Source organism: Tachypleus tridentatus, chromosome 7 (assembly GCF_004210375.1).
Source record: "Tachypleus tridentatus isolate NWPU-2018 chromosome 7, ASM421037v1, whole genome shotgun sequence".
NCBI lineage: Eukaryota > Metazoa > Arthropoda > Merostomata > Xiphosura > Limulidae > Tachypleus > Tachypleus tridentatus.
In genome coordinates this window covers 146,766,152-146,791,674 of record NC_134831.1, presented here as the reverse complement: position 1 = coordinate 146,791,674, position 25,523 = coordinate 146,766,152, and the positions used below count along the sequence as shown (strand labels likewise).

General features: G+C 31.5%; 1 protein-coding gene across 4 annotated transcripts; it reads right to left on the bottom strand.

The window, feature by feature from the left end:
* Nucleotides 1–5,326: 5,326 nt before the first annotated feature.
* Nucleotides 5,327–23,575, bottom strand: LOC143256851 (spliceosome associated factor 3, U4/U6 recycling protein-like). Of its 4 annotated transcripts, XM_076514610.1 has the most exons (6): nucleotides 23,291–23,575; nucleotides 22,843–23,017; nucleotides 20,918–20,981; nucleotides 16,086–17,933; nucleotides 12,393–12,626; nucleotides 5,327–11,236 (listed from the first exon to the last, which is right to left on the bottom strand). In XM_076514610.1, exons 1-3 carry the CDS (start codon nucleotides 23,341–23,343, stop codon nucleotides 20,973–20,975), a joined length of 237 nt encoding a protein of 78 aa, XP_076370725.1. In that variant the 5' UTR covers nucleotides 23,344–23,575; the 3' UTR covers nucleotides 5,327–11,236; nucleotides 12,393–12,626; nucleotides 16,086–17,933; nucleotides 20,918–20,972. The 4 variants fall into 4 exon arrangements, with proteins under 4 accessions (XP_076370725.1, XP_076370723.1, XP_076370726.1 ...); XM_076514608.1 differs by lacking the exon at nucleotides 16,086–17,933 and having other exon boundaries at nucleotides 23,291–23,573; XM_076514611.1 differs by lacking the exons at nucleotides 5,327–11,236; nucleotides 12,393–12,626; nucleotides 16,086–17,933 and adding an exon at nucleotides 15,580–15,882 and having other exon boundaries at nucleotides 23,291–23,574.
* Between the last annotated feature and the right edge of the window lie 1,948 nt (nucleotides 23,576–25,523).

The window sequence follows — 25,523 nt, the reverse complement described above, 5'->3', positions numbered from 1 at the left end:
TGTTTGCAAGAATCGATCCTAAAGATAATCTCACTACCATTACGATGCTTCCGGATAATTGCTTTGTCTTCAACTACCGACTAAATAGCCAAATAAATAGCGTGGCAAAGCGTCACCTTTATGTTAGATCTCCATATTTATGTGCCGCTACAAGTGTTCCCCGTTAATCATTTGTACTGGAATTTTAGTAATAAATGTGAAATGGTATTTTAAGAATGATTTATTTGCTGTGTGTCAATGAGTTCATGAAATTGATTATGTCAAAAGATAAAAAGTATTTTCTTTCAGTTATTATGGATCTTTCATAAAGGAAGGCATTAAAAATGTCTGAGTTTTTATACTTACAATAATATTATTAGTAAAATCTAGTGTTTGTCTCTGTGCACAATAAATGATTAACAAGTGTAAGTAAGTTGTTTTCCATAAATTTGCATACTCTATGTATTGACATTTATCATACAACCTCTTTAAAATATAAGCAGCAGTTAAATACAGTATGAAATTTTAACATCAAAATACTTTAATTTTGTGATTTTTTGCAGATTAAAAGAGTTTTCATTAAGCCATAACCATTTTCTTTTTTTAGATTAAACATTACAAAATTGTTTGGAATGCTTAAATATCCTGTTTCAGTCTTCAATTGTGTTAAAATTTGCTAACCTTGTGCTTTATACTTTAATAGCTATGACATAACTTTACTATTCATTAATACGATGAGTGTATAATAATACCAAGATCTTGCTTAAAGAAACAATGTCCTCTGTTTCAATGTATAAATTGTGGTAAATTCCCTATTAGAAAATTAGAATAATGATTATAACTGTTTAGCAATTAATAAAATTGATAAGTATTACATCATTTCCAATGAAAAATGTATTTCTCATTTGAACGCCAGGAGGTTTTGAGAACAACCAGTTAACTGGTACCCATCTGCGCAGTACACCATCAAAGTGTAATCAGTCTTATTAGTTTACTCGCGAGTCAGAAACCCAATTATTTACTTGATAAAAAATGAAGTATTATCTATTGAAGTATACGTTTTCACCACACACAAAAACCAACACAACTTCAGAAAGAGTTAACCAGTTTGTCCAAATCATGTTATTTATTGTTCAGTCAACACATCAGCGACAGACCCAGCAAAGCCAGATGGTGAGAACGCTCGACTCGCAACCTGAAATTCGAATCCGCGTCACACCAACCATGCTTGCCCTTTCAGCCGTGGAATGTTATAATGTGACGGTCAATCCAACTATTCGTACGTAAAAAAGTAACTCAAGTGTTGGCGGTGGGTAGTGATGATTAGCTGCCTTCCCTTCAGTCTTACACTGCTAAATTAGGGACGGCTAGCACAAATCTTTCTCTGGGAAGTGTATGTGATACAATACCTGCGCTAACTCTTAAAATCTTCATATTATCGCATTTATGAAATTCACTTCCTCGCAAACATGATAATATATAGCACTCTCTGGTGATCTACAGTGTTTTAACATAAAAAGCCAAAAGTATATTCTACTTCAAAGCTCTGGAGACCACTAGCTGGTTCACACGTTAGCTAATGCATCTTAATGGTTCGTTGTAATAGAACGACACACCATCCTGCACTCGTATCTAACGATACAAGTGTCAGATATTGTGTGCCCATCATGGATTTGTAACAGTGGCGCTCTACCATGTTATATGAAAAATAACACACAAGCCATGTATATATATATATATATATATATATAATATATAATTATTTATTTATATGCCTAGATCCTTCATTTGCTAACACGGCCTGGTGGTTAAGACGCTCAACTGGCAATCTGAAGGTCTCAGGTTTTAATCTCATTCCCGAATGTGTTTGTCATATAAGTCATGTGAGCGAAATCACGTGACATTCAATTTTGCTTTGGCTAAATTAAAAAAAAGCATATCTGTTTTTTTTTTTCCTCAAAGGCCTAGCATTTGCTTCGTAATCTAGGTCTTCGAGTCGATGCTCGCCAATAATGTGACGGTCAATCCACTTCGTTGCATTGGCGGTGGTGTGGTGATGACTGCTAAATTAGGGACGGCTAGCACAGATTCGAGTAGTTTGTTTCTTCTTTCCAAAGTTTCTGATTCGTCATGTGTAGCGTTCATTCACAAGTAGAAATGTCACTCCTCAGGTAGTTCAAACTATTGTAAGACTACCTATCTACGTTTTTGTGATGCTGACCCAGAAGATGATGTACAGAAAAGTTGTATTCATGCAGTAATTTTGTTCAACAAACAGTAATTCCTTCTATACTCTGAAATTCGTTAAACATTTCAATAATGCATAGTTCACTCAAATTGTCAATTTTTTTGTCTGTTGTTAAGCACAAAGCTACATAATAGGTTGTTTATTTTGTACCCACCACGAGTATTGAAAACCGATTTTTGCTTTCAAATTAACTCTTAAGTCACTGGGAGGCTATGAACTTTTTATCATACAATAACGTTTTACAAATGTTAAAACACTGGTGACATTCAATAAACGTTAAAGCAAAACTCACAGTCGTAATTATATATAGCATGTCATCCTATACCTGTGTTAAAATTACTAAATTTACTATCTTTGTTAGAAGTATCTAGAATGAAGGGAAAAGTTTAAAAGGGTAAGCTGACATTAGTGCTTTGACCGTAGCATGTTTTACCATGTAGAATGCTTGCTTGCACCGAAAGTACATATCCACCTTAGTCAATGCAATCAGTGCAATGGTATCTTGACGAAACTGATTACAACTATATGGTGCAAAATATATAAGTTGTAGTCCTTTAATTTATTCTTAAGCTTCGACCAGTTCTTGAACATCGTCATCTTTGCAGGAGGAAAGCAACTAGTCATCGCCACCCACCACCAACTCTTGAACTACTATTTTACCAATGAACAGTGGGATTGAGTGTCACATTATAACACTCCTATAACTGAAAAGTAGAGCGTATTTGGTGTGACAGTGATTCGAACTCACGACCCTCAGATTACGAGTGGAGCGCCCGAATTACCTGGCCAGTGCCACTGTACGTTTGTTTGAATGCCTCTCTTTAATTTATCAACGAGTACTTTATTATGATCAGTAGATGACGTATTTAAGAATTTTTTTCACATGCAATCATTTTACATTGTCATGTAAGCAGTCACGTTTTTGTGGTATCCACATTTTCTAGTCTCGAACTCTGTATTGTGGATTTTCTATTTCTCTTACAGGGTCAAGTCTGTGACACAGTTTAGTGATGACATGTCCTAGTAAATGAGATGCTTCTCACTAAAGAATATTTAGCATCAAATCACTGTCTGTTTCCAAGCTTAACACTCACAAAAACCTACTTAAAACATTTTAAAAAATGGCCCAGCCTTTTCTTCACCATCCATTTAAATACTGCTGATTGCACATGCTTCTCTTCACTGCTGCTATGAAATAGTAGTACAGACAGGTACTTGCTGGCAGTATCTCTAACATTGTGGTTCTCAAGATAGATCTTACTATCTTTTTAGTCTGGAGACAGGTATTTCTTGATATACACAGTGTCCTCCTGGAGAATAAGCAGTATAATGCTAAGATAAATATGAATATTCATCATCACTGTATTCCACATCAGCTTCAACCACAATCTAAGAGCACCATCAACATTACTTCCTGACCTCGAAGGCACATGACTCTCCTAGTGGTCTGTGAGATTATACTGAGATTCCTGCTACTTTACCTAGCAGTGTTAAGACTTCTGCTGTCAGGTGTTGTTCACAAAACTATCCTTATTTCTCTACCTAGTAACTTTTTCCCCTGCCCAACACATGTATTGGTTAAAAAAAGTATAAAAGACCCAAAGAAATTGTTACACTTAGTCTTAAGACATCCAGAATTTTCATTGCCACTATGACCCATAGCTCACATTCTGTGGTTTCTGTAAAATAAAGGTAACCAGTAGAGTTTGAGTCATAGAAGTTAGAGTTTCTCTAGTTTATCTTCAGTTACTCGATTTCAATGTCATATCAAGAACACGGGTATATTTCTATGGTTTGGTTTGTTTAGAATTTCACTCATAGTTACGCATGAAATTGAAAACAGCAGATAAATAGTAATATATATGTAAAACGACTGGTTTGGGTTGAGAAAATGTTTTATGTAGAGGAGCGTGAACCTGGCGATGACCGAAGAAGGTCAAAACGTTGTTTGCTCCTCTACATAAAACAATTTCTCAACCCAAACCAACCATTTTTACAAATATATTTTTCTCTACAAGTGGGTTTTCTGGTCATCACTGATTAGATAAATATTAAGTTCTACAAAACAGATTTAAAAGAAACGTACTGCAAAGAATAAAACACCATAGTAGAGGAAATACTCAAACATCAAACGCACAAGTTAAATTATTCAATGAATATACTGAATGTTCTGAACTTTCGCTGTGCTGGCTGACTGGTTCATCGTAATTATCAAGAACCAGTCGTCAGAGCAGTTATAAATTACACTTCTGCATTAAAAAATATCGTATGATTGCCCCATACTCTTATATCAAACATACTACCTCCTATAGTATTCCACAATCCTAAAATATCAACATTTGTGATAATTTCTATTATTCGCATTCAAGGGAGAATTAACCATTTCCAGCTTATACTAACTTCACAAAATGCAAATATCATCTCTTCACTTGTTTATGCAAATTATTCCCGCTTAGCAATGACCCATAAAAATGGCCATACAAGAATAAAATCCATGAAATGAATGTGTAGTATTGTTAGACTGAAGCTAATAAAAACGCAAATTTACTATTTATCACCTCATATTTATAAAACTATTACGAATAAGCACAGTCAGCCTTAGTCATTCTGGAACCACAGATATAATTCAATAAAGAGGCTCCATAATGATAAGATAACTAAGCCAGCTCGAATATGTGTAAGTGGCTTTAGGAACAAAAGAAGTGAATCCCAAAAAACAAACTAAAAGATACGTTAATCGTATACATATTGGAAGAAATCATAAATAAAACACAAAAGTAGATTTAAAAGCATAGCAATGGGAGCCCTTCCGTGTGTGGAGCAAATTACCTTTGCATAATAGATAAGACCGCCTATGAGAATAAGTAGAGCAAAAATATGTTTTCTTTCACTACTTGAATACATTTGAACAAACATTTTCAATTTTTGTCGTTATGAAAATGTCAGATATCATTTTTGTATTTATTACATTTGTTTCTTCCTTGATAATTAATTGTTGGCATAGTGTCGGTAAGCTGAAATCATCCATTGTTATAAAATTATTATTGTATTTATATATATATATTAATCACACTTACAATTTAATAACACAAAGTCATGTAATTATAAATGACTATTTATTAATTTCTTATTGTCTGCTCTACATAACTCTTTTTTAAAGATACTAAATTATATATTTACATGTTTTAAACTTATTTTCCGTATAACATTCTGACAAAGGTAAATCATATCATATATACCATCAGGAAGGGAAGGACCGGCATGGCCAGGTGGGTTAAAGCATGCAACTCGTAATCTGAGGGTCGTGGGTTCGCATCCCCGTTGCACCAAACATGCTTGCTCTTTCAGCCATGAGGGCATTATAATGTGATGGTCAATCACACTGTTCATTGGTAAAAGAGTAGCCCAAGAGTTGGCAGTGGGTGATGATGACAAACTGCCTTCAATCTGGTATTACACTGCTAAATTAGGGGTGGGTAGCACGGATAGCTCTGGTGTAGCTTTGCACAAAATTCAAATCAAACCAACTTTCCCACACAATATGTCCTCTCATAAATACAGATACGAGAAAGCATTTTAATGTTCAGCCTTCTAATAATTTTCAAGTGTCCATTAAGTGCCCAAAATAATTCTAACATTTTACTTAACATTCTTATCAAGTTTTTCCAGTTTATTTTAACAATGTTAGATATCAATTTCTCTTAAATACTATTGGATTTCCAAGTTTTTTTGTTTTTTTTTACTAAATTCATTTTATTCCTATAATTATGTAACATATCTAACCTATTTGTTAATTTCAACCTCTTATTTTGCATGTGGTATTTACCTCTGATTTTCTCTTTTATGTCTTTAGTAAGCTAAATGGCTTGGTCTTACTCTGTTAGCAATTTCTTATTATGCATATCTTGAACTAAAAGCAATATATTAAAACAAAATTTCCATGTCTGTATCACATCACCTTTCAACTCACTGTTTGCTTATGATAAATCTCATCTAAAGTCCTCAAAAGTGATTTTCTGAAATTTCATTTCTATCAACATGAAGCAGAACACTCTCCTCTTAGGGATCCCCTTAAACTTTTGCAATTATATTTTCATTATAACTTAACAGTAGGTCTAAAATGGCATCTTTCTTGGTTGGCTTTTTAAATATTTGGTGTGGAAAACCACTTGGCATAAAATAAATTTCCCAAAATTACTTCATCTGACACTCGTTTTTATTAATAGCAACTCTGACCTTATACAATGTCTCATTTACCTTTTCTGTTTTATGAGATGGCTTATATAACAATTTCTAATAACTTCCTATCCTTGTGAACCCTAATTTTAACCCATGATTTAACCTCTTAAATCAGTGGTTCTTAAACCTTAGTATCTCAGAAGACTCCTATTAATTAACTTGTGTTTGACCCCCAAATGTAATGATGATGTTATTTTTTTTGTTTTTAGTTTTGACAAAAAGATTGTGTATAAGTAAAAAGCTGTATTCCAAAATTAAATGTTTTAACACATATGGATTTCATTTGACAAGTAGTTTTTACTCTAATAATCCATATATTTAAAAGTATTTTTTATAACACTTCAAACATAACTCTTGAGTTCCAGTTTGAGCAAAGTTAAAAGCAGGTTATCATTTTTTTGTATTGTCTATCCTAACAGAGTTCATGCTTTATATAAGAAATCACTTCAACCACTCAAAACATGTCTAACATAATAATATAGCTAGTAATTCGGAATTTCAAAATATTTTATAAAATCAAATTTGTCAAATCTAACCAAGTTTCGTTTCTTCTCCATTGTATCATACATTCCCATTTATGCTAAAGCCTGTATTCTTAATAGTAGGTCAGAAGCAACTAAGTATATTCTTGACCCTACTATATTTATCTTTAAACCTGTTGTTTAACTTGTGCTGTGAACTTCATACTTTTGTTTCTCTAGTTATCCTATTAATTTGTTTATTTCCAATTTCCTTCGTCACTAAGCATGTTTAAACAGTTTTAATGAACTAATTTAAATTTTCTTTACATAATGCTATCTAATGTAACACATCTCTAGCAAATAATTCACTCTTACTATGAAGAATATCCCACAGCTCCATTCAACCTCTTGTAGCTATAAACAAGTCCTCAATAATCTTTCATTTAACCTCTAAATCCTGTCAAGTAATTTATAATTTATGTTTGTTTTTAAAATATGTAGTAATTCAGTACTAAACTTCTGTAAATTTAATAACTTTGTAACTAAATAATGAAGTCATGTTTACTATCACCAATAAAATTAATGTTTAAAATGTCATGTTTGCAGTACAAAAGGATTAATTAGTTAGTAAACCAAATTATTTAAAAATATTATATGTATAAAACAAAATCCTAGTTGATGACATTGTTAGAGGCCTTAAATATTATGTTAGTAACTACAGTTACTCAAAAGCTTTGTAAGCAATTAAGAAAAATTATTACTCATTTTGTTTATTTGGCAAATGAGTACTTAGCAAAAGGAAACATCTAGTATTCTTTGCTATTTTTCAAGTAGACTAAAATTAAAATTAGATGACAAAAATTAGAATAACATCAATTTATTCTGTGGAATGAAACTTTGACAGTTATTATAATTATCTTAAAAAGTATTATTTTGTTTTGCTGATACTAATTATCTTGTTAAATGAGATATCTCTAATGCACTGCTACATGGTGCACACACTCAAGCCTTGAACTAACCTCCCACACCAACATATGTAAATATAAACTGTGCTAGTACAGTAAATCCTGTTAGCATAACATTTTAACAAAGACTTATTTTCTCAGCACTGCTGGTGCTCACACATTTTTCTAGTGCCTTCCTTTTTTGCTTTTAATAGGATGCATATAACATTTTCATATTTTCCTTTGAGTTGTTCTTTGCTCCTTTTATTTATTTTCAACCAAAATATTTTTTTTTTTTTTTTCAGGAATAGCAAGTTTTTTGTTGTTGTTGTTTTTACCAGGAACCCTCAGATACATTATCCTGATTTGACAATTGTCCCATTGTTTCCTTCAGTTTGTCTACAACAATCAGTTTTTCTATTGTGATCCCTTGCCTCTGTGTAAGGCACAGCCCCATCTACTTTCAATAGGGTTATGCAAGAATTTGTTAGAATAATGTTGTAGTTGAGTGACTGGTTCTTTCTGGCTCTGTCTGAAAGAGCTCTTACAGAAGCAACTTCAATATTCACTTCAGAAGACATTTTCTCTAGTTACATGCTCAGTCTGTCTTGAAGCTCCACTCATTATCTGGTCAACCTGGGTGTGTTTCCAGACTACTGGATCTATGCTTGTGTTTATACTTGCTGTCTTTAGTCACAGTAACCCATTGCTGGACTTAATTCCAGATATTTTTCAAGCATCTCTCAGAAGTTCTTCCTCATTCAAATTTATTCCCACCCCTCTCTTCTTATGGAGTACAGGAGAACTCTTGTTTCCCCAATATCAAGTCACTGAGGAAATTGAGTTGGAGAGTTCCCCATTGTGTTGTGTAATCTCACCAATGAGACAAAATGAGCAAACCCCTTCTCTGGGAAGTATGGGTGGGGTGTTTATATTATTGTAGTACTGGGTATCCTGCTATATTATTGAACCAACCTATTTCCAATGGTTTGGTCCAGCCAGATAGGTTTTGGGTTCACCTTGGGCCATAAGTCTGGAGTGATAACTATCTGCACTTGATTGTAATGGTTGTCTCACATTAGTATTCCTCCAGTACTGAAGGCCTGATTTCTAATCACAGCCACTGTATATTCATATGACACTTTCTTAATTAAACTGCTTGAAATGGATGTGGTTTCACAGAAATTGCTCCTAAATCCTCCTAAACCTTGTGAGTACCACACTGCATGGTCTTCCCTTTGAGATACAATTTTCAGAAATTACCTTATCTTTGTGACTTCTTATTGTGCATCAGCCTCTCCAGTGTAAGGTTCTAGCTTTTTATATTGTAGAGAGCTAACATTTATGAAGTTAACATTTTAAGGTAAGGAAAGTATTTCTGAGAGAGACTGGCCATTCTGCACCATTTCTCACTTCTGGTGAATTTTGTTTACTTTGCCAAGAATGATTTTTTGGGCAAATGCTAGTGCTTAAGAATTATTGCAAGTGAAGATATGTTGAAGGGCATAGTCTAATGATGATTACAATCACAGACTAGCATATGTTTACACATGTGGGGTTGGAAACTTTGTTTATTTCTTGTAGAGTGCACAGGAAATTATATGGCAATGTCAGAGATAATAGCTCTGTAAATATTATAGTACTGTCTATTGTTTGTCCATGTAACTGTGTTGCAGGGTATGGATGGATCTTCACCAAAATTGTTATGGAGATTTATTAGGTCCATGCAGGGGTACATATCCATAAAAGAAATTTATATCTTTGTTTTGTTACTACTACTTCAAACCCTGCAGATGGATCTTAATCAACTTTGGCATGAAGGTTTGTTAGATCCATGCAGATACCTGCAAATTTTTAGTTTCACATTTTATGTTTTGTAATTTCTCTGGGCATTTTTATATTTTTTCACAATTACATATAGGATAGCAATTTTTCATGTCCTGAGGTAACCTTTCATTAAGAGTAAGGGTAAATTAGCTAGTCTGAAATAAATGTACAGTTGAGAAAAATATTAAACTGTATTGATGATATGTTCATGGAATGTGAGGTTATAACAGATTTATAGCATACTTGTTTGATATAAAACACTTGATTGTTCCATCCTTTGTTCATTTTATTAGAGTACATAATGCAATATTCCCAACTCTGAACAGTCAACAGAATTAAAACTTTTGATGTTATAACAAACTAGTTGTTTATCAGAATTAGTTTAAATAACTTGAAGGTTACATAATGTATAACTGAGTTTCTCCATTATCTTTTGTAAAGTTTATAAGGAAAAACTGATTTGTTTGTATTATTTCCAGAGAGCACTAACCCTCAGTGAGTGGAATATGACAACACCTGGAAGTACAGTTATTTGATTACAGTGTTTGTTATTTACCTTTAATATGTCTTGTGCAATAGCATACACAAGCCTGAATGGCTTTTAAGCCTGGTTGACCATAGTTAAGGGCCTACAAGGTTCTTTTCTATCATCAGCCAGGCTTAAAAGTCCTCTGGGCCTGTGAATCTGTGTATGTAAGAAATTAAGGAGAAGAATAAATAAAAAAATGATTTTTAACTAAAAAAAGATGTGTTCAATACAGTTAGTTCATTTTACATATTTTCTTTCAAGCTTCCTATTGCATTACTAGAAGAACTACCTGAAATCAACAAGTTATCAGTTTATGAAATGTACACTATAAAATAAAAAATACACAACTGGATAAATGCTTTGTATAGCACAAACATTAAATACTTAAACCACAGTTGTAAAGTGTATGATAACTTCTATGATATTGATAATTTGAACTGTCATTAAAGTTTCTCAGCCAGAGTATTCTGTGAATGTAACTTCACAAAACCACAACCATGGAGTACAATATATAACAACTGTGCTCACATCTTTTAAATATTGGTACATTACTTATAAGTAAAGACTTGATCTTAGTAATTCAGGTACAAGTATCTAACACATTTCATCTGAAATTTTTAATTATAGGTTACTGATAATGTTAGGGTATAGATTTCAAAAATTGTTACTATACAATTAAAGGAACATAAAATGTCTTACAAAGTGCAGTTTATAATACCTTATGTTTTAAACATGACTGACTTTTAACATTGGTAAAGAGAGAGAAGGGATTAAAGCTGCCCTAGTATATTTGATAAATAGAGGATATAAATTTGTGTTACTACATGAAGTTTAATGGATATTTTGAAAATTAAACACTGTTAAGGGGGTCAGGACATGTACACTTTAACTTTCCATACAGAAAAGGTGAAACATGGGTGTACATGATAGTGTTGATAGTAAATAAAACTATATTGCCACTTACCAAATATATGGTTCACAAAACAATTAAAGATGCTCCACTTGCTCACTAAAAAGATAAAATAGTGTGTACACATACAATATCTAAATTTTGAAAAATTACACAAGTCCAACTTACCTGAACAGAAACATCTTCTTGATCCGCATAGTTAATAAATTAACATTTTGTGTAACAATACACATTGTATTATTTTCACACATGCTTTTGATGTAGATGAACTTATGATAATTTAGTACATTGAGACTATTTACTGCCCCTATACATTAATGGTTTGATATGTTTCTTCAAGTGTCTATTTATACCTTCAAATAATTAAGTAATCTGAGTTTAAATTGTCTTTTATGTATAATTCCAATTTATTACACAGAATCAGACATGCTGACAGAACAGATAAATCATTCCTATACATTTATGATAGTCATACTCACAGAAGCTACAATAACTGTTGTAGACACAACTGCTACTGTAGTGTCAAGTTCTTTTATTCTTGCCTAATTTTACTTGATACATTAAATAAAAATTGCCACAAGTAAAAATCTTATTTTATGGCTCTCACATTTAAATATTATGAAAAATACTAACCTGTCAACCATTATAACATTACACAATAGTTAACATCTTGAGAAAACTGAAGTGTGAAAGCACATAGTTTCAAAACTGTCAAGCTGGTCATTCAGATCTTTACCTACAATCTCTATTCCACCTTGTCTGTTGCTTTACAAACACCACAAGTTCTTAATATATTGCTGAAATATTTATTACCTCCTGCATACAGGATAATGCCATTACTTAATCCTTTGTGATGTAGTTTGAAGCTAATGTACAAATCTAATGCATTAAAGTATTGACCATTAAGTAAACAAAATATATTCACCAGCACAAGTTCAACTGTGTCTACAAATAGCACCATATTATTTTCTACTGACAATGAAAATTTCTTTTTAAGTAATTCTACTGATCTGAAGCAAACTGTGGATAGCAATGTATGTTTTCCTTACCTGTTAATGATGGTTTTGTACCAGTATCTTGAAGATATCATTTATCAATGACCCCTATCAAAGCTGTACTTGTACATTATGACTAATAATATATATTTTGTTTTATAACAAACTAATTACTAATGTGTTATTTTATAATAATGTATTCTAGTAATTTTTAATGATTAACTAAATAAATATAATTACAGATATCAAATAAAACTCACCAAAACTGCATAGAATTGTCTAACTTCTAACTACTAGGTTCTCCCAAAGTAATCAAACTCTTCGATTTTGTCTTGACATCTTTTACTTAAATATGCTCAGGATGCTATGCATGAGTTGCATCATCAACACTGGAGCACACTTCTATGTCACCCAAGATGTCATCCAAATCAGGCAACAAAGCAAAAAATACAAATGCACATGCATAACAGCATTGTAGAACTGCCATAATTTGCCTGAAAAACACAGTATTACATTTTTATTTTATTCAAAACTTAACTAAAACTGAATACAGTAATAATAAAGAATTACTTAGCACATTATTTTTACTGTAAGTATACTGTTTAGTTATTTATCTGTGTTTGTTATTTTCTACACTTCCATGTTTAGGAAAGAATAAACCAAACATTTCTGATATTTGTATTTAGAGGATATGTTTAATTTACCTGCTCAAAGTCAGTGAAGAGACACTGAGTTACATAAGTTTTGTTTACCTGTATCAGTTCATATACTGTAGAATGTAGAACACTACATTAGGACATCATTCGTTCTTTTTACACATATCTTAAGTCAGGTTATACTCAATTTTTCTCTTCAAGAAAACAAATAATAATTTTCAATAAATATTTCTATACTGATTCAATACAGATTTCCAGCAAGAAGACTATAACAGTATCCTTATTACATACTTTGTAACATGCAAATCTAAATTAATAATATAAATCAACAGTCAAGACCTTCACAGCAATTTTTCATTTATCTGAGATACCACCAAAAGCCATCATGTCACAAAGACTTCTTTCTGGTCAGGCTAATATGTTTTGTAGGAACTACCATTGAGGCAGATTGGGTGGTGTGTGTATATGAAGACATCCTGATACCAAGAATACCATACTGTATTTAAATCAATTTACATTAAAAGACAATATGTGACCTAAAGAAAAAGAAATGAAGGACTCGACTTTCTATTAACTTTAGACTATCTCTTAAGGTCACTCTCCATAAGTAATATATGAATAAAACACTAATGTTGAAAATATGTATAATTCAACTGAAATGTACCAGAGTAGAAAGGATAGCTTTTGTGTGTGCGAGAACCTTTTATTAAGAGAAGGGTTTGTGTAAGACTTCAAAAAATTTTATGCTTTCAGTTATGTTCATTTGGAGTGAGAATGGCTAATATGGTTTTGGTAGGATTTTTCAGTATAAATATTTCATTTAAGAGTATTATAATCTTATATAAGACTGAAGTGTGACTCTGAAGAACCATGGATAAATTGAACCCACAGTAGTAGAAAAATACCAACACCTTGAAAATACTAAAAAGATAGCCTATTGCAAATATGTTTTAAGTTATTTAAACTGTGATGAGAGAATTAATTTTAAAATAGTTTTCTTTATAGTATGCATGTAGAATGGTTAGAGGCACAATTTAGAATTTCAGAATTGTTAAGGGCTTTTGATAGTTCACTCAAGAGTGGTCAGGTTTGATAGTGGAATGATAAGTTTAGAAATATTAATTCTTAGAACATTGGTAAAATTATTGTGTTTTGGAAGTCTACATGCAGATTTTTTCTTCAGAGATTTAGTTTCCTTAATGTTTGCTTAATGATTTATTTAAAACAAGTCCTTGGCAGTCTTAAACAGTTTCTTGTTCTTAAATTTAAAATATCTCTAAACAAAATCTGGATCTTTCATTACAGTTGAATACTCAGCAGACAAGTTTTTAGTTAAGTAGTCTGTCAAGTAACACCATGTGACTGGCTTGTAATTAACTTGTAGATCAGGTACTTAGCCTTTATATAAGTACTATATCATTATGTAACGTGTGTTTAATATTAAATTGAGTAATATATCATCATGTGACATGTGCTTAGGTTTAATTTAGTACAACATCAAATAATGTGCCATGTCTGGAGCTAAATACAAGTCTCTCTCTGGGCTGAAAGTAATTGCTATTTTAGCAGTGAAAGTTCTCCGGAACCAAAAAAATGTTTTCTTGTTAGATTTTCTCCAAGTTCAAAATCTTGACATAGTTCAACTTACACCAAGGACAGAACACTTCCTCAACTCTGATGTAAGGTAAGTTGATGTTTCTCTCAGTTAACTAATGTAGTTAAGGAATTAGAATGAACTGTATGAAAGAAACTAGCAATTATAATATGTCTGAGTTTTACTTATATGGTATGTTGATTGAGAATTTACTGAGAATAATAGGTAATTTAATGAGTATTATGGAAGAATTCTTGAAGGTAATAATAAAACATATGAGATGTTATATTTGTTTAAGTAAAGAATAAACAAAATTGACATGTTTTTCTGGAATCTCAGTCTTGGAGTCATTATTTAGCATAACCGTAAATTTCTTGGAGTTAGTGACTCGTGTTCCATTCGCAAATCGATATTACCATCTGATATAAAGTTGGTGATGCTTCTGTATTGTTAGCCAGGCATGACTGAAAGGTTTATACAATAAAAATAACTATATGTAATTATATAATGTTATGAGATTTAAGCTACTTACTATAAACATGTTTGTTTTCACATTATAACCAGCAGTCATTGTAGAATAAAAATTAAGTATAATTTATATTTATTTCCTAATTTTTTGTGGTGGTTATGAAGTTGATTAAATTGATAGAACACAAGAAATTAGAGTAGAGAAAATAACAGACAAAATATATAAATTTATTTAAAACCAGTGTTTGGAATGTATTTTGGTGGTTTTAAGGATCACACAAATATGTCAGATTTTTAATCAAAGAATAGTTTTTAATCATGACAAGAAAATAGCTTTGCACTCGGACTATTAACAAAACAGACTTGACATTTTTATAAACAAATCTTTAGTAATATTACTTCATTAAAAATCTGAATTTTTGTGTACTAAACGTTGGAATCATTAGTAAATATCTACTAATGTTTGTTAAGATACACATGTGGCAATAAAAGCTCTAGTATAAATATGTAATGTTTGCAACGTGTATCCAAACTTGTGTATTTTATAGTTAGCCCATCATGAAAGGGTTAATAAACTCCTAATTATAGTGTTCAGAAATATGAAGTGTTTGTTAAACTTAAAATGCTAAACTGACTGTAGTTGCTAGTGTTTTTATTGTATTTTATAAGTTATTAATTATTCAAATAACATCACAATTTATAGTGAGTATAAATACACACTGGCAATACTTGTTTACAAAAGTTATGATTTAATAACTTTACAGATCCATGTATAGTACAGAGATGTTCGGATGTTTCAATACTTTACAGATCCATGTATAGTACAGAGATGTTCAGATGTTTCAATACTTTACAGATCTATGTATAGTACAGAGATGTTCAGATGTTTCAATACTTTACAGATCCATGTATAGTACAGAGATGTTCGGATGTTTCAATACTTTACAGATCCATGTATAGTACAGAGATGTTCAGATGTTTCAATACTTTACAGATCCATGTATAGTACAGAGATGTTCAGATGTTTCAATACTTTACAGATCCATGTATAGTACAGAGATGTTCGGATGTTTCAATACTTTACAGATCCATGTATAGTACAGAGATGTTCAGATATTTCAATACTAGTTTAAAAAATTGTTAATGTTACATCATATAATAAATCACTTTTCATTCTGTAATCTTAATGAAGACTATACACACATATTGGCTCACTGCATAAAAATATAGCTTACCTAATAATAACAATCATAATGAATAGCTTGAAATACGAAGGAGAATAAAAATGATGAAACATAATGTGAATGTATATGAACATTTATCAAAACATACTTATAACTACAGAAATTAACACTATCAGAAGTCATCATATATTATTAAATTGTGTAAAGACTCCAGAAGCAATTATTACACATCTCTACAGACAACACACTATATCAATGTTAACTCGATGTGATCATGTTTTTTTACCATCTTGGAGAATTTTTCTGGCATTTAAATAAGAAACAATGGATCTATAATCTCTCTGTAATACTATATCTCTCAAGAACTATATTTTGCCCACTTAGTTTATACACTTGAACAGTACCAAGAAGGTTATTATCAAACTGTGACAGGTCTCAAGAAGCAGGATAAAATAAAGTACATAATGAACAAAACAGAATCCAAAGGACTTTGTTAACTACTAGAAGTTATATTAAGATATATTTTAATGCTCGTGTTTAAAGTTCAGTTTAATAATAAGTAGACAGTACTGACTAACTACTTTCCTGTGAAATGGAAATTTTGAATGTCTCAAAGTGAACAAAAGGAAGTGATTGGGTTTAAGATATACAAGTATTTTTTTGTAAATATAGCAAGGAAGTGGTTGCAATTTATATGGATATGAAGAAATTTTCCATGAATTTAGTACATTTTTAACCACACTGATTCTCCCATGTTTTCTTTCCCTACACATTTGTTAGGATAAAGGTAAATGATTTTCTGAAATTAGATGGTAATGTTCAACTTCATGAATGGATATATTGTTTCTTCAGTTTTACCACTAATCTATATTTGGATATAAACATTAAAATACTTTGATTTTACATTGTTTATTATTTACAAACAACTCATTGTCATATGATCTTGATCATAATAAATCTTTTTCATGCCATTGGTACTTTAAGGTCTGAGAATTCTCAGTGACAAAATAAAAGTTTTTATATTCATAAAACAACAAACTGATGGTGTTGTATTTAGAAGTTAAATTGGACAGTGACCCTCAAATGAATGTTAAAGATTGTTTTAAATTTCCTTAAAAATTCTGGGCATGTTAATAAAGCTAAAAAAAACTCCAAAACATGGCATTTGTTTCATTTAAAATTAGTTATAGAATTCAAATAAATATTACAACCAGTAAAATTATGTGTGATTAACTTATTATATAAACTTTACCAGGTTTTATACCTTTCCCTGGTATTTTAAGATATCATTCATTTGCAGATAACTTCTCAGTTTATAACACTTATCTAAATCTCAAATACACTACATGGCCAAAAGTATGTGAACACCCCTTCTAATTAGTGAGTGTGGCTATTTCAGCCACACACATTGCTAACAGGTGCATAAAATCAAGCATACAGCCATGCAATCTCCACAGACAAACACTGGTAGTGGAATGGGTCATACTGAAGAGCTCACTGACTTTCAACATGGCACTGTCATAGGATGCCACATTTACAACAAGTCAGTTCATCAAATTTCTGCCCTGCAAGAGCTGCTCCTATCAGCTCTAACTGCTGTTATTGTGAAGTGGAAACATCTATGAGGTGGTAGGCTACACAAGCTCACATAACAGGACTGCCGAGTGCTGAAGCTCATAAAAATCATCTGTCCACAGTTGCATCACTCACTATCAAGTTCCACACTGTCTCAGGAAGCAACATAAGCACAAGAACTGTTCATCAGGAGCTTCATGAAATGGGTTTCCATGGCCGAGCAGCCACACACAAGCCTAAGATCACTATGCACAATGCCAAGTATTGGCTGGATTGATGTAATGTATACTGCCATTGGACTCTGGTGCAGTGGAAATGCATTCTCTGAAATGATGAATCATACTTCACTATTTGGCAGTCTGATGGACAACTCTGGGTTTGATGAATGCCAAGAGAACACTAAGTGCCTGAATGCAGTGCCAACAAAAAGTTTTGTGGAGGAGGAATAATGGTCTGGAGCTGTTTCTCATGATTTTGGGCTAGGGTCTTTAGTTTCAGTAAAGGGAAATCTTAATGCTACAGCATACAATGACATTTTAGAACATCGTGTGCCTCCAACTTTGTGGCAAACATTTGGGAAAGGCCCTGTTTTGTTTCAGCATGAAAATGCCTCCATGCACAAAGAGAGGTCCATAAAGACATCATTTGCTGAGATTGGTGTGGAAGAACTTGACTGACTTGCACAGAACCCTAACCTCAACCCCATCAAACATCTTTGGGAGGAATTGGAACATTGTCTGCGAGCCAGGTCTTCTTGTCTGACCTCACTGTTGTTCCACACTCTAGTGAAAAGCCTTCCCAGAAGAATGGAGGCTGTTATAGTGACAAAGGGGTACCAACTCTATATTAATGTCCATGTTTTTGGAATGAGATATTCAAGAAGCACACATGGTTGTGATGGTCAGGTGTCCACATATTTATTTTATCAGTTCTGTAATGATTTATTTGCTTTTTGTTTTTCTTTTGACATTTTGTACTTCAAATGACTATTCTTTGAAAAATTAATTTTAAACTTTACTCAGACTATTTTCTTCAGTATTCATCTGCTTTTAATGTTTTTGCCATTTAAGAGTAAAACTTGTACAGCTAAACAGAATGATACATTAGTTTCTCTTTTACTCCCACCATCACTTTTACAATAAAGTACAGATTCTGTACTGAGTTAGGATCACAAATTATCACAAATGAGTCACTCTATATTGACAACACAAATATCCCTTCATACATAGGAAGGGTGGTATCCTTATATCAGATAGATATGCCACTTGCTACTATTACTATACTGTGGAACAAGAATTAAAGTTTATGACAAATTTATGTTGAGTCATTGTGTTATCACATTACCAATAATTCATAACTTGTATGTATCACTGAATGACAATGTGTAAGTTGGTATAAATATCTCTTTCATGTAGATCCATATCATTTTGCTTGTTCAGTGTTACAGTTTGTTTAGTACCTGGGTCTGTGGTGATCTTACAGGACCTGAAGTGTTATATATAAACAAATCCAATAACTGTATATGTATTATTACATAGTTTATGTATTATGTTTTAGTATGTTATCCACTGCATTATTACAGTACTCCAGTTAATGTAGTGGTTAGTATAGTTAGGGATATTCTCCTGTACATCATATTGTTAGAGGATATTACTAGTTTTGAAGTGTATCTAGGTCTGTTCTAAAACACAACTATTACATTTAGTTCCTTTTTTTTTACTACATACAGCATCCCACAATTTATTTAGGACAAGTATTATGTCCAGCATGGCAAAGGTCCTCTAAAGGCTAATATTTCCTTTCCTAGCTAAAGAAGAATGCTCTTTCTTCATTTATTTAATATGGGAATCTTAGCTATCTGTTAATCTAGAGGTAACATACTAAACTCAAATTAATATTTCTAATATAAAAGATGGAACTAAAATCAGTACTCATCTCCAGATGAACACATTTATATTCTTCCTCTCATTGTATAGATAGCTCAGTCTCTATAAACACTTATTTATATAAAAGAGGTTGACAGTAGTGTTAACTGATGGAGGAAGTCTTTTGTGATGTATGACATAAATAGTAAACTAGTAACATCACTAGATTCTTCAGCTCTGTTATATTGTCATTACCATATGGTTTGTTTATTGCATTTCTGTCTGTTACATTCTGTTCTTATGTACTTCAGAATATCCTACAGTAGTTTATCATTAACCAACAACTTGAAACAACAGCTTGAAACTGACATGACTATCATGAAACCTAGATCAGTCTAGACATGTGGTATCTGAAGATGTAATTTCAACACTTTATTGTTTTAAACTCCTTTCTAACTACTGTTTTATCAAACAATATTTAAATCAACACAAGTCATTGACATTTACAAAACAAATTATATGTCAATGTGACAAACCTCATTACCCAATTATTGCAAGGATATACAGTCTAAATAAAACAAGGACAAACCAAGAATGAACAATAAAAAGCAATCAGCCTTTTTACAAAAAATATAAAAACAATATGTATACTAAATAATTGCTTTTTTAAATTATTAATTGATAGTTGACTCTCAAGTTAATTTATAACCATATGTTTGTTTATATACATTTTGAAAAATGTTCCAGAGCTTGTTCATTCTAGCAGGCAATGTTGTAGTCATTTATTTGTTCAAACAAGTTTCTGTATACCTCACAACACTAAAAATATTTATACCAAAGGATATCATATCACCTCAAACAAACTGGAAAGTATAAACAGAAGTAGCAAATATAAAAAATTTTTATTCCTTATACACTTACCATTATTCTAGTCTATTCTTCTCCATAAATAATCCAGAGTAAGACACAGCTATCTGAATTACTCATCTTAAATGAAACAAGTCTGAAGGGCTCAATTACTTTCTGACATATTTTGTGTTATGAATCTTTTACATTAACAAATGATGTATCATATAAGTGTTTCATAAATAAAGTTGAAAGTTTACTATTTGAAGCACTATAGCAACTCAGTTTATTTTAATTAATACCAGCAATATTTAACTCTGTCATACAATTAAAGGTAAACAACAATAAATAAAGATCACCAGAACATTAAGTAGTCAGATATGAAGACAAAATATGAGTGATGTGTTTCCAGGGTGAATGATAAATGAAAAACATCCCAAGATACACTGTATTCTAACACACATAAAACATATGATGTTATTATCTATACAAAATTATATAAGGCACATTTTTTTTCTTTTTTGTTGCATTTTACAACATTTATCCTACTGTTTATATAAAAGTTATTAGCTTATAACTTTTATATATATTACTGACCTTTGACCTTACGATAAGGTTGTTTCCACTGTTCTAAGGCTTGAATATAGTTGATCTACAAGATCTGGGTGTCATACAGACAAACAAGAAAGAAATGGAGATGTCAATATGGTTAAGTACTATCCTTTTACAAAAAGCTATAGTAAACTTAATCATCCATGGATAGATTATCCAGTTTATCTTTTAAAAGAATCCTGAGAATCCCACAAGCTGTTTACAAAACTTCAGAACTAGTTTTACATTTTTTGTTCTACAATTCAAAAACTCATATAAAACAAAAGTAGAATTTAAATGAATATTGTGAAATCTGTCAGGTTGAATATTAGGTCAAATTACATTTCTAATATTTTCATCTTTCTAAGAAGTACACAGAAATACAAGTTTTCTTTGTTTTGCATTATCCAGGCTCTATTTTCCCCTCCATTACCACAGATAAGATATATATATGTATACATATATTTTTTTTTGTAAACAGAGAATTTTAATTACAAAATTTTAAATTTTTATCATTAACTGTTATTTTTTATATAAATCACCTTACTAGTAATAAGGACAGTCTTTGAAATCACTTGATCATAACTCATATGAACTACTCAAAATAATTCTATAGCCTATTTAATTTATTTTTTTATTAAAGTTACTAGCAGTGTAGTTACAGGTAAATTAAACAATGAAAGTAATATAATACAAAGTGTTGAGTAGTTTAACTGATTATAATTGTAAGTTTCCAACTAAGTTAAACATCCAAAGTGTTGACAATGTTACAGTACAACAATTTTTAATACACAAATCAGTGAGTATTGTACAACCACAACTGATATAAAATAGTATACAACTGATCTTTAATAAGTGCAACTGTTTTTTCTCTGTTCTAGAGGACCAGTATTTTGTATAATACAATCACATTCAATTCTAATACATTACACATGTATACATATTATTACTATTTACAAATAAATCTTTACATTTTAGATACTTTTCTTAAAACACAGAACAGTTACAGTGATTGATGATAATATTATGTTATAGTTTTACTGTAATTACTTATACCATCTATTTTTTTTATTTTTCCTTTATACAAAATTATGTAATCAGTGTTAGCTGAAGATAAATAATAAGTGTGTTGAATTGATAAATATAAAATGTATTGTTGAATGAATTTAATAAAGTTATTTTAAATATATTTTTATGATGTATTCAGTGTATTTTACACAAGTTTCTGATAACAAGCATATTAGACTGCAACAATGGAATAAAACCTACTCAACTTAAAACCTCTGATTGCAGTTATCATAAAGTATTAGTTAAACCTAAATGGTAAAATGACTCTGGTTCTGAGTCGTGTTTTTGGATCTTATTGATTGTTCATATCATATTACAATTAGTAGTGAGTATAAATATCCACTGACAATACTGTTCACAAAAAGTTAACATCTGACAACCCTACAGATACAACTATAGTATAGAGATGTTGTGATGTTTTAATACTAGTTTAAATAATTGTTAATGTTACAGAATAAATTACTTTTATTTTCTAATGTAAATAAAGACTATACAAACACGTGGGCTCATTGCAAAACTATAAAGCTTACTCAAAAATAAAAATTAGAATGAATAATTTCAAATATGAAAGAAACCAAAGAATGATACAACTGTAATTATACAAACATAAAACTGTTTATAAGAACGTTTACAACTCAGAAATTAACACTGTCAGAAGTCAACATATACTGCAAAGTTGTGTATAGAATTCATAATTAATTATTACACATCTCTACTGGCAAGAAGTCATGGCAATGTTAACCCAATGTGAACTTGTTTTTCTTACCATCATGGACAGCTTTATAGCATTTAAGCAAGCAAAAATGGATGTAATAAACTCTTTATAATACTAGATCTTTTGTGTACAAAGTTTATACACTTACTTGTAGAATATCAAGAAAGATATCATCAAACTCCCTGTACACTTCCCAGATGATATCACCTTGTGTAACATGGAGTCCTACAGCACTGACTGCCCATTGAAAAGCATGCCAAACATTCTCTATGCCATCTTTCACTTCCACGACTTCAAAAGAACACATTCTAACCAGCTGATGCCTAAAAAATAAAAAAAAAACATTAACGTATACAGTCACAAATACAACAACTTATTTTGAAGACTCCCTCATTAATATTTAATCTACTTAAAATGTATCCTCCATTATGGCTAACATAATAACCATATCTGCGTCTAAATCTTGAATGAAATAAAATATGACGTCATATGAGTGTGTGACGTCACATAGCTTATTGGTACCAAGTTTATCTTATTAAACTACAACAAATCTATCCTAACCTAACAATTACCAATTGTTACGAATATAATTATACTTCATATAAACATGCATTGAAATTGAAACAATTGATACTGCATCTAATTGCATCACAAAGTTTCAAATTTGGACCATTTTCAGCTATGACATCAAGCTTCATTTTGTTTCATTTTCTTCGAGATTTAGCCGCTTTTAAGAGACAGTTGGCATCACTACCCAAGGTTGTCCGATGGTTCATACGAAAATTACTAGACTATCTTGCATCTCCAATGACGCATACGATCTTAAGAAGGTACCATATCTTCAAGCAACAAGTGACGCCGCTGTTGATGTTAATTGAGATTGTATTAACACTTTCACCGCGAGAACTTCCCCTGAGCTAAACAAAATAGTCTGTCGTTAGGCCCAATACGCGATAAACATATTACATTAAAGATATATTTCAATTTTTGTACAGCTTAACCTGATTCAATTTTATAGTTTTAGGAAAAAAATATCAACACTGTAACAATTCCTCGCGGAACCACTGGTCTAGAGTATCACACGCTTTTAATGTGTTTTTATCACTGTGTTAGTTAACTGTGTATGCCTTTCAACTTTAAATGTTTGTTTCTTAGAAGCATCTATTTGTGTATTTTAATCGAATCATAAAACATTTGTGATTCTTTCTATTTTTATATTTCATATAACACATACATACAGCATACATGTAAAAGGTTAAAGTTGTATGTATAGAATAAATCTACAGACGACAAATAAGTTGTCACATCAAAACACTTGTTGGTCTGAGATCTACACTAACAAATTGTCATTCCTGTGATCGCGAGTAACAAACCTTTATTTATATTCTATATACAATTTGTTAACTAGATTTAAAGGATAAATTTTCGTTTTTATACCTCAACTACGAATATCTTCTGCCTTTTCGCGCTGTTATCCCTCACTTATCAGTTTTATTTTTCTGTCACTTTCCTTCTCTTTTTTTACGTCATTTAATTACAACAATTTACTCAAGAGTACTGTCACACTTCCAACCAATGTGAAGAAAGACAACAATACAATGGAACCACAATATTATTGAATATTTGTACATAGTAACCACAGAGACGAGACATTAAATTAAGCGGTCGAACTTGAGAAACAAAAGTCAGACAACTAGAAAGAAATATTCACTTTACTCTGCAACCTGTGAGAGGCAAAGCAGTTACAGTTAGCTAACACTGTGCTGTTTTAAAAAGCGAGGGCCTGTCATGGCCTAGCGCGTTAAGGCGTGCGCTTCGTAATCTGAGGGTCGCGGGTTCGCGCCAAACATGCTCGCCCTCTCAGCCGTGGGGGCGTTATAATGTGCGGTCAATCCCACTTTTCGTTGGTAAAAGAGTAGCCCAAGAGTTGGCGGTGGGTGGTGATGACTAGCTGCCTTCCCTCTAGTCTTACGCTGCTAAATTAGGGACGGCTAGCACAGATAGCCCTCGAGTAGCTTTGTGCGAAATTCTAAAACAAACAAATTTAAAAAGCGTCGTACTAAAAAAAAAAAGGAAAATGGACTATTTTCTAAGAGAAAAATATTCTTTTTTACGATAGTTAATACAGGGGAAAAACTGTTCTGATTGTGATAACACATATATTATTTTTGATCTATTGAGTACGATACCGTTTATTTAAAAATCAACAATTTTTAACTGCATTCCTTAAAAGTATATTTATAAATTACATCAATAAAGATACAATCAAACCTTCAGACTTAGACCTAGTAGAAGTCGGGTTCTTGTTACGAGGACAATACTTTAAAATTCTGTTCTTTGATAAACAAAGGCTTGTCGTACGTGTCGTAGTTATTTTTATAATTGAATTTAGAATACAAAAGTGGAAATTTCTTTCATAGATTTTTGTTTGTGGTGCCACAAAATAGGTAGTGACAAAATGCATTTATTATTTCGGACACATATATACAGATATGCACTCCATGTCTTTAAAATAATTGTAAAATTAGAAAATATCTCCAAATTAATACTTAATATTGAATTTACCAGAAATATATATCTTCAACATTATACTGCTGGCCAAAATCTTAAGGTCAATGAACATAAAAACAAAATATGCATTTTGCGTCGTAAGACTCAACCACTTATTTGAGTACAGATTCGAAAGATGAAAATAAGAAAAGGGAAAATAAAATTAAAAACTTTTTAGCATTTAATAGAGAAAATGTGAACACTATGAAATTATCCTAAATACTAGCTGGTCAAAAGTTTAAGACCATACCAAAAATAAGTCCTAAATTGGGTAGGAAA